The sequence below is a fragment of the Arachis ipaensis genome, chromosome B03 (genome assembly GCF_000816755.2).
Source record: "Arachis ipaensis cultivar K30076 chromosome B03, Araip1.1, whole genome shotgun sequence".
Lineage (NCBI taxonomy): Eukaryota > Viridiplantae > Streptophyta > Magnoliopsida > Fabales > Fabaceae > Arachis > Arachis ipaensis.
In genome coordinates this window covers 116,802,036-116,813,429 of record NC_029787.2, presented here as the reverse complement: position 1 = coordinate 116,813,429, position 11,394 = coordinate 116,802,036, and the positions used below count along the sequence as shown (strand labels likewise).

General features: G+C 35.5%; 1 protein-coding gene across 1 annotated transcript; it reads right to left on the bottom strand.

The window, feature by feature from the left end:
• Window positions 293-7,500, bottom strand: LOC107631127 (uncharacterized protein sll1770). Its single transcript, XM_016334468.2, is given in 21 exon segments — window positions 293-810; window positions 1,002-1,129; window positions 1,210-1,269; window positions 1,486-1,575; window positions 1,688-1,786; window positions 1,868-1,922; window positions 2,038-2,098; window positions 2,177-2,257; window positions 2,721-2,872; window positions 3,293-3,381; window positions 3,456-3,525; window positions 3,648-3,721; window positions 4,210-4,279; window positions 4,380-4,459; window positions 4,564-4,674; window positions 4,883-4,981; window positions 5,265-5,365; window positions 5,479-5,599; window positions 5,779-5,945; window positions 6,506-6,641; window positions 6,757-7,500. Coding segments are annotated over 20 exon segments (2,328 nt in total). The 5' UTR covers window positions 7,252-7,500; the 3' UTR covers window positions 293-810; window positions 1,002-1,012.

Below are 11,394 nucleotides of genomic sequence, written 5' to 3'. Positions count from 1 at the left end.
TAAACCTCTTAACATTTCTCTTATTTTAATATTTACAAATCATTTTTGTTCACCCTAAATTCTTTCTCGTCCACGTTTACTAATTCACTCTTTTCTTGATACTATGTGTGGATTCAGTACGGTCCACTTTGTGTTGGTTTGGAATCGTAAAAACTAGACAAGAAAGCAATTTTCAGACGAGAAAACAAGCCCATCGTGTAAAATCTAAGAAATATTTTGATACACGATGCTGACTTCTTGATGATAAACTCTACCAATCACTCGGATTGAATAAACTATTTGAATCGGCAACTGAAACCTAAATATATGGATCACATGTACTTACTTTTGTATCTTTGTTAAACAAAATTTATGTACTCAGTGTTACAAGAAAAGCTTCTCAGTACTCACAGTCAAACTCTGTTGGAGGCTGCACGCTGCATCGTGTGCATCATACATTATGGTTATTACAAATTTACAATAAGAAGGCCTACACTAATATCTATAAATTTTACTGTACGAATATATATATGAAAGAACCTCAGTGACACACTGTCATTGAGAATACATTATTGAAGGGGATGGAAGTGGGAGTGTAATATCAATGGAAGTGGGAGTGTCATATTAATGACAAAAATGTGGCTAGCCGATTAGCTAAAAAGAGTCCCAATCCTTCGAGCGAAGTAATCAATTGACAGAAGAAGCGTCCAGCATAATTGTTTGAAGATGTTGGTTATTGCTCGGACCTCCTAATCCATCCATTTAATGCTCTAATTCCCAACTACTAAGCCCCGGTTGTGGGTTTTAGGAGTAAAATGTGAATAATGTTACCTGCATGCGGTGTCGTTGTTAATATGTGTACTACCAGGTATATAACACAATGGGAAAAAATATAAAGAAAAAGGAGAGCAATAGGATGTTGCCTAATAAACCTGACCACCTAATTGACATTCATGCTTATTGTTTTAACAGGAACATGTTAAATCTTGAACAAAGTTTTGAAAAAATAAAGCAACACTCACCTGGGAGTTGTTTAAGCAGTCCCTGTAATCAACCGTTCCCGTTCATCTAACTTCTTAATCTTCACAATGCCAAAGAGAACTTGGAAAGCAAAGATTGCACAAAAGCCATACGCCATCATGGCAGGCACCTAAAAAAATAATGTGAAAGGAATTATCAATCAACTGACTTGATAATTGCCGTAGAAACATGTGGGAATGAAAAACTTACCCTAATCGCATTGAGATACAGAATTGTTGCAAGATTTACTAGGCTCCCAGCAGCTACCGCCTGTTATACACACAAAGGTAACAAGAAGCATGATTCCCCACTTAATACTTATGTCAAATTAAAAAATCACACCCATAGTATAAGGGAGAAAATAATAGATAAGAACATGCTGAACTCCAAAAAGAAATGACAAATATATGAACGATTTTTACAGGTTGGCAAACAGAATCCAAGTAAACTTATAATTCAACAAAGACATGGGTCAGCTTCTCTTACATTGCCTATTGTCTTCTGTACAGCGGCCACACGTTGGAATGCCCTCTCAGATTCTAAAGCTCGAACTCGAAGCTTTAGATCACCTTGCTCCTGTGGAAAAATTGAAGTGCATTTAAGCTATGATCTCTATACCAAAAGTCCAGAACAAACAAAAATTGCAAATCCAGTACAAAAATCATATCAACAAGAATCCAGTAGAGACCAATTTTTGGATAATTTCTGCGAGTCTTTCAACCCTGTCAGCCTGTCTAAATAAGTTGTAAAATGCTTGAGATTGTCTTCCCCATCTCTTTCTGAAATCCTGTACATAAGAAGAATATGAGAAAAGAAATCATAATAGACTGAATTCAAACACACTGGAGAGCAGGTTTATGATGACTACCTTTAGGACAACTTCAACTCCTGCCTCACGGAATCTTAGCAACTCCATGGCATAACTACAAGAGCAGGAAGGCTAGTCAGGTAAGGTACTTGGGTATTCAAAACATGTAACTTAACTTTTAAATTTTAAAAGGAAAAAATAATTTATATGAAGTTGATGATAATACTCACGGTTTGGCAATCTCGGTAATATCAAAACGTGGGTCAAGGCCCTTTCCAATACCATCCAAAACTGTAGAAACAATGATGACTTGTTACCTCGCAATCACAAGCGACGGACATGCAAAGCAAAACAGTTATTAGAATTTACCTGAGAAGGCTCTAACAACAAATGTGAATGTAGCAGGAAAGCGGAAGGGCTGGTCTGCTGCAATGGATAATAAATCTTCACCTGTTCAAAGTTTGACAGCTATGAGTAAATGATAAATCCATGGGTTGCATAATGTTACTGAACTGCAGAAGTATATATTTTGATAACATGGAAATTGGAATGAGTGGGAATGCAATGATAACTTGATTAAACATTTATATTTAGTTTGTTATGATTGAATAAAGAAAATACACAATAATTTATGAATTTTTTTATCAAATAGGCTTTTCCTCAGCCCACTTTGAGCCAGTCAAGTGTTATAGGCCCAGCATAAGTAATTATGCCACCTTTTTTAGCCTTAAAAATAATGACCAGCTAGTACTTTTTAGCCAATAGCTCAAACCCAGACCATGTATACATACATCAATAGAATTATAGAAATCACCTACTTCTCATCTTTAACGCATAACCAGCTTCTCAAAAATAATTGTTGCATGTGTGCATCCACACCTAAAGAGGAATAAAATTAGATCAGATGATTTACCAATGGCAGCCAGACGCTCTTTCTTCTTCATTACTTTTTCCTCCTTGCTTAACGGCTTTTTGAATCCAAGTTCAGCTGTTGCCATCTCTCTCTCTCTCCTTTGTGCAGCTAGACATATGTAGTAAAAAAAGATATAAGGCTAAAAAACTTAACTAGTCAAAAACATACAGCTAAACATTAGTATACTTCCTTTCCTTTTGGTGGAGAAAAGAAAAGTGGGATCCAAGGTTGCATCATTTCTACTTCTAGGCCAGTGCACGCCAAGAGCCCCAATGACATCTCAGTGTATTAATTACAGATGGTCTACAACCAAGGACCAAAAGAGAATCAAACCCAATTCCTTTGATCCTATCAGTTGAGCCAACCCTTATTTGCAAATATTACTATATTTCTAACATAGCTAATCAGGACACAAAAAGCTTAAGCCCAAACATGGATCAATGTGCAAGAAATGCCTTTCCAAAGATCAAAAGATCAGATTACATATTTAGGCACTATAAAAAGGTTTTAAGTGGTATGAGTCAGGACACTTCTAATTGATGTATTGCTACTAAATATATCCAATAAACTACCTATTGAGGAAGAACTGTGCTGTTCTTCTCACAGCAGTCATATCTCCAGTTGGGACAAGGACACCCATTTGAATCATTGCTTGAAGGACCTACATAATGCACAATCACTCAGTAAGTAACTTGAGAAATGTTATGGGAGACCACCACAGAAATGTTACTTTACCTTGTCTGGATCCTTCTCATAAACCCCGTAGAAAGCTTCCAGTAATCCTTCCCGGATATTTGGACTGATACTGTATATGTTCAACAGAAAACATAATTGCAAAGCCAATCATCTCACCAAGCTTAAAATGTTTGACTTGTAAGTTGTAAAACCACATCACATTTTAAATCAACAGAAAAGACACTAACATACCTTCCCATCATTCCAAAATCATAGAAGATCAACCTTCCGCCATTAACATCATCCACTGCAATATTTCCAGGATGCTGCATGGCCAAGTTAAATATTAGTAACACACGAGAAGACGTATCAAATCTAACTTCCTCATTTAACACATAGTTTATTCCACAGTTAAAGAGAAGAACATGGCAAGTTAGTGAGTTTTAGTGAGTCGCTGGTATAGTTTTGGATGCTTGGCAGTACATATTCATCATCACAAGAACAAGAATACTTTTCCGCCCATGGCATCAAACCCTAGGGAGGCTGAAGTCTTGTACTCTCAGGTGAGAGAATCTTTAGTATTGCAGTATAAGAGCATATTATTTTCCTTTTGTATTGAAGAGCATGTTCAAATATATAGTAATCATGACATGTTGGCTTCATCACAAAACTTACCACTAGATAATCCAAAAACCAAAAATGATTTGTGTGTGTGTGTGTGTGTGTGAGAGAGAGAGAGACAGAGAGCGAGAGAGAGACAGATAGCGAGAGAGACAGAGAGACAGAGATTAGCAACTCGGAATATAAAACTTACAGGGTCAGCATGGAAGAATCCATGAGATAGAATCTGCTCCAAGTAAGACTCAACAGCATATCGCCCTAACCTGTATAAGATAAGTGATCCTTATATTTTAATTAGAATTCTAGATGCCATCATAGGTTGTTGAGAAAAATAGAAAGTAAAAAGATAACAATTCTATGAACCTTTTTCGGTCAACACCCAGCTGATCTAATGCTTGTATTTTGTTTATTTTAATCCCTGGAACATACTCCATTGTAAGCATCTGTGTTGAAAAAAAAAGAGTAAAAATAGATAGATAAATAAAGTATCAAAAGTAAAATGTAAGTTATGCAATTGATATATTTCTATGTAAAATCAAGGTTAAACCTGTGGTGTGGTATAATCCCAAATGATTGTAGGGACTTTCACATAATCCATGTTCTTAAAGTTATTTGCAAACAGTTCTGCATTAGCAGCTTCCTTCGTGTAATCAATCTCCTGAAAATTGTTAATTCATGTTGCATTAACAGCATCAGGACACATGCAATCATACTGAAGCTAATCAGTCTCTTTATCACAGTGTTCTTATGCAATATTATCGACTAAATTCACTGCAAAAGAATTAAAAAATAGCATGTACATTCTTCAGTTGATCTCAATTAACTTATTCATGAAGCAACTTTCCAGGATTTAATCATATTATCACCTGATATAAAACGGATGCACACTCGTCATAAATAGCAACCCAGTCCCTCTTTGCACCATCTGATTTAGGATCAACTTTTTGAAGATACTCAGCTATAACCTACAGTGTAAAAAGAGCCGGTGTATCAGTGATTTAAACAGTGTGGCAAAAACCACCATATTCTCTAAGTCCTATTATTAAAAAGTTCATCATGCTAGAAAAAGCAAAATAATTTAGGTTTTTTTCAAAAATATAAATAAAAATGAGAGCAAAATGATGGACTAGGCGGTTTACTTATGTTAGGAGATATATTAAGGAGAAAGTAAAGAGGTCTTCAGAAGTTATATAAGATTTGAACAGCAACGACGGTGTAACTTCTGTATGAAATTATTACAGTACTGACCCTCAGATTTTTAAGATCAATATCAAAAAGATCCTTGAGACCAGGCCTTTGCACTTTAACAACAACCTCCTGTCCCTTTAACCTTGCACGATGAACCTGACCTGAATTGGGAGAAAAATAACCTATTTTATTTCTTCTGACTTCTAAGCAAATATTGTCTATGAAATGCAACCTAAGTGCAAGTAATTCCATGCAAAGTTAAAACATTGATTACCAAGACTTGCAGCAGCTATCGGTTCATAGTCAAACTGATCAAAGATGCTCTTTATAGGAGCTCCAAGCTCCTCTTCAACAATAGCTATTGCAGTCTCTGAGGGGAATGGAGGAACTTGATCCAAGCCAAAGCCTCAAATAAAGAAATTAATCTACAAGCTAGGATGGGTCTCTTTTGCTGTCTATGAAGCTACTCACACCATTAATAACAAACTAGATAAGAAAGGCAATACAACCAAGAAAATTCAAAATATCTCTATGAAAGGGATAATATGACAAAAGCTGTTCAAAACTGTTAGACCTGAAGTTCTGACAACTGGTCAACATATTCTTGGGGAAGGATATCCACCCTCGTGGAGAATTGCTGGCCGATTTTGATGAATGTAGGACCTAATCTCAGAATGCTCTCCTTAAGCCACTTGGCAAGGTCTTTCCGCCTTAAGGTTTTCTTTTCCTCAGTCATTCCACCTGCAATTCATGTTCTTGAATCAAATAAATAAAGGCCGTGTGGCATCTTTTGAATTCTTCAAAATTTAATAAAAAGCACTAGATAGTTCATATATCAATAAGTTCATTTCTGGTTGATAGAAATAGGATCAGGTTCGAAGAACGGACAAAATTGACAAAAACAATACATTCATAACCAAAATGAGCAACACTTCCTTCTTAAGTGATTCCCCTTTGTTTCCACTTTCCACAGCTCATAGTCAACTTCCGTAATAAACATGCATTAACATCCCTTGTAGATGGTTTATGATTGCAATATTCAATTACTCAAATGCTTAGTTGATAATACCAGAAACCCAACCAGTAAGGAAGAATGCTTAATTATGTACCTACTTTTAAATTACACGGATAAATGTAGCCACCGTTGCTGAGGGAGAAAAAATATACATCTTCCCACGATTAACACATTGAAAAGGTTCCTTCAAGCTCAATAAGACTAACACCCCGTGTTTTCAATGGCTTAGAAGTTAGAACAACTAGTGCATAATCTACATTCAAATTTAAAAGTTGAGAAGACCAACCTTTATAAGTGAATTTCTGATTATTGAGCCAAGCCTTGAAGATGAAGGTGAAAACAAACCCCCAAATTTCCAACGTTCTCTGTATTGTTGAGTAAGTCTTGAACCTGCTCCAACGACCTCCAGGCGTAACTGCTACCTGCCATAAAAATTCACATGTTCATCTCACGTGTGCAAAAACACTTCAACATTCTCTTTTCTAGTTTTCTATATATAACAAGAAACCAATGAACACAGCACAAATATAATCGTACCTCAACCGGTTCATTCCCGGTTTGCTTGAACCAAGCATCTTCCTTGCCAATCTCCTCCAACCTCTTCTTCCTCCCATCCTCCTTCCGCTTCGATTCCATTTCACCGGAATCTTCCAACACCAGTGTCACCTCCGCTTCCGCCGCCACAGCACCATTGCCATTCACGTACTTGACCAACCTTTCACTGGCAGCTCCATTCCCATTCTCCACCACGCCGACGCCGCCATTCATGTAGTACCCATTGCTACTACCGTAGTCGCTACCAACGCTTGAAGCAGCTCCATTCCCACTCCACTTCGCATCACTGGCCTCTCTTCCCGCCAAAGCACCTTCTTCGATGACAGCGCGAATTCGCATGCGAAGAGCAACATTGTATCGTGAGGTCCTCGAAACGGAAGAGCAAGAAGAGAATCTAGAGAGAGCAACTCGACGCTTGGGAGTAATTTGCGGTGCAAGAAACTTGAGCTCAGGTAGGGGCAAAGTAGAGAAAGCCATGGATCGGTGAGTGAATGAAGGTAGAATTTGAAGAAAGAAAGAAAGAGTAAGGATCAAGGGTGAACCCTAGCTTTCATGGAGCATGAGTAGTTTGCTGTGACAGAAGAATGAAGTTGGAAGAGTGACAGAAGCAGAAGACAAACAAAACAGTGGAAGAAGGAAGTGTTTAAGAGATGAATGGAAGGAGAGGATAGAAAGAGGACACGTGGCAAGAAGAAGATGAGCCGTGAAGGTTTCGGGAGAATTTCATTGGTGAGGGTATTTCGCGGGTTTGTCTCAGCCACAAAATCACATTTTGTTCTTCTCTGCTCCTCTTTCATTGTGTTTAGGGGTGGTAACAATTAGAGTAGGACAGGTAAGTTTGAGTAAAATTTTAAATTCTATAACTTTCTCTTTATCTTATTCTCTTGCCAGGTGTTAAATTTTTTCACTCCAATCTCATATCTGCCGGACTTTATTCATCTTATTTCATCCCAAAACAATTTTTAGTTTTTCAATATTTTATAAATATAATAATAATTACAAAATTAAATTCATACTAAAATTAAAAATAGCACAATCATAACATGAAAAATAGAAAATTTATAAAATCTATAATATATATTAATATAACATGAACAACAGTAAAATCTTTATTATTCTTTTTCCAACTCTAACACTTTGTTTGGATGGAGGAAAGAAAATGGAAGGAAAGAAAATGAATGGAAAGAAAATAGAAGGAAATTTTTCTTGTATTTGGATGAAAGGAAAAGTAAGAAGAGAGAAAATCATAACCAAATGAAATTACATTAATACTCTTATTTATATTATATATAAATTATAATATACTAATATATTTAAATTATTTTTTTAATAAAAAAATTATCCAAATTATATTTCAAAATTTTAACGTGTTTTTTTCATTAAAAAATTATTTTTTTAAATTTATTTTTATGAATTTATTCTTTTTTATTCTTTTAATGTCATAAATAAAAATATATATTATTCTTTTTAAAAATATATAAATAAATGATCCCGTACAAGAATAATAAAAACTACTCATACTTTACATCATTAATCTCCTTACATATTTAAAAAAAAGTTTCACTAAATTGTATTTGCAAAATAAAATATTATCAAAAGTTGGTAGCATTTCTTTCCAAGTACGTGCGACCAAAAATCATATACAATTTTTATAAACATATAACAAAATGCCAAAAAAGTAATAACCAAAATAACTCCTAGAGAGTACTATTTTATCATCAGACAACACTTTTCAAAAGGGTAATTTTTTATGGTCAGGGACATCGCCTACTTCCAAAAAATCAGTTCTACATAGCTTGAGCCATCTGTACCCATCTACTTCAAAAAAATAAAGTTTCTCCGAGTCAAAATTACTAACACAGGATCGATTTTTACTGGTACTAAGCAGTGTACTTGTTCCCAAACATCTTCAAGTTATGATTCCTGCACGAGCATATACAATAAAGATAAATTAATTCAAAGATCATAGTTGATCATGATAATCTATTTTATCGATGTCTTTCTATTTAAACAATCAGCCAATCTCAAAGTATATATACATAAAGTGATTTATTTCCAACCATGGTTAACATTAATAAAGCAGAAAATGATAGAGTTCTTTACATACATGAAGATATACCCATAGTATATGACACTCAGAAACCCATAATCAATTAATGAAAGCAATAACCTCAAATGATGAAGAAATTAGGTGCGTATAAAAGTTATACCTGTAATGGTTAATGTTTTAAGAAAGTACCATATCTCCCAAGCGAGCACCAGCAGCTGTCATGAAATGAAAAAGAGCATCCAATCGCATTTCAGGTGGGATTCCAAAAATTTGGCGCTTTTTCTGCTTATTTTCACATAAAAACTGATAACACTGCATCCGAGCTGAACCTATCAGACCCAAGTCAGTCAACATATCCCATACATCTGATTCGCTATAAAGGCGAGGCCTACTTTGTTGCATAATAGCCAACCCTCTTTCAGCAATTGCAACTTGTCTTTCAATTAACGAGACTTGCTTTTCGGCAACCGAAACTTTCCTTTCAGCCACAGAAGCTTGTCTCTCAGCTGATTCAACCTGCCTCTGAGCTACGTCATGTAGCTTAGTAGATAGATAAGTACCCTCTTTGACAGCATCGGCCATGGCAGTAATTCCCAAAGCAACTTTCTCATATTGTGCCTCCAAAAAATCATTCATAGGAGACTTACGCTTTGTTCCTCTTGACGTCGAAGTCCCACCTAATTGATTTGGTTGACTATGAGGAGCACTTGGTGAATCTAAATTAGCAGAAAACGTTGGGGTATCATGTCCCCTATTAACATCTATGTCAGAAAATCTAATGTTTTCAAATGAATCATTCAAATCAATGTGATCTCTATCAATTTCTTGAATCCTTTCTCGTGACGTAGCAGCCCCTTTACCAGTAGCTCTATCAGCTTCGAACAACTCCTTCAAAGTATCATAATGCTTAATTTGTATTTTTTTTCCATTTTTCTGCTTGTGGTTTCTCCTACATAAACAAGTGTTGAAATTATTCGTTGACTAACTTCATCAATAGTATAAGTAATAAAAGCAAAGTTTAAGATACCTTAATGAAGTCTTGCCACACTTCCTCTTCAACTTCAAACTTTCTAGTTACAGGATTCCATGCAAATCCACTTAAGTAATGAAATAAGTCATATGCCTCAGCAAAATGATCTTTCAATGTCTTCATTCTATTCTTTATGTGATTCTTTGTTATGTGAGGGCCTATTGCTATGCTCAAAGTCTTGACAACATTGGCATATGCTTCAGTTGTCCACGAGCCATCATGCCTATTACCTTTCGATGCTTCCTCTGCTAATGCATTTAGCAAAACCATCCATATCATTAGACCATCTTAAGTTGTCTTTCGAAGGTTGATTGGCTTCTGCTGTTTTATTTTCCTTATTCGGCATTATGTAACCTGTAACAATCCCATAAAAAATCCAATCAAACACTTCTGAGTGAAAACTATACATACATATATATATATATATCCATATTCACATATAAGAAACATAATCACCTATAATGATTGATACACATTCCACATTTCGAATGTAATGTTATCTCTTAACAACGATGCATGCTTATATTCCTATCACGTGGTTGATTTGATTGTGATCTATCTATGCTTTGTTCTTGTAGCAATTCTCGATCAACCGCATCAATTATAGACTGATCAACATCGACACCCATTAAAAAGTTATGCAGTATGCAACATGCCAAAAAATGTCTCGCATAGTTTCAAATGAATAATAAGGTTCTGTGTCACCGGCTATAATTGGGAATCTTTTCTTTAAAACTCCAAAACATCTTTCGATGACATTTCTTAATGAAGAATGTCGGTGGTTGAATAATTCTTTGGAATTTTGAGGCTCACGTACGGAATACTCTTTCAAGTGATACCGAACACCTCTATATGGTGTCAGTATCCCAGGCTTTAGCATAAATCCAGCATCGCCTAAATAGTATTTTCCTACACCAGTTACACACAAAAATTAAAGAATTGCATACTTTGACTATGAATTTAAGTTTATATAGACAATTTCGTAAATAACACTAGCACAGACCTTCGGGTATTCGAAGTGGATGTTCCCTACTTAAAGTATCTTTCAAAATTCTTGAGTCAGAGGCAGTTCCTTCCTAACCAGACAAAACATAAGTAAATTTCATATCAAACCCACAGGCAGCAAAAACATTTTGTGTTAGGTGATCTTTTCTTCCCCGAAAACGAGGGGCTTCCGCCCTTGATACCTTCACACGGCTATGAGTTCCATCTATAGCTCCAATGCAGTCCTTGTTTGAAAAGTATATTGACATATTAACATAACAGTTTTGTAATTATTTCATACACTATTTCATAAATGTCACTAACTAAATTGAAAGAGTTAGTACCTTAAAAAATGGATAGAATCAACTATTATTATGTATTTCATAAGGAACATCTTCACCAGATGGTTGCTTGAAGAACTCTCCCTCTAACGATAGAATAACATGTAGGACATTGTGAAAGTGACGACTAATTGTCTCCCCTGAGTGGTGGAAGAAGAAAGACATGGTTCTAGTTTTCACATTATGACCTATAATATGTAGGAATTTAGCGACTT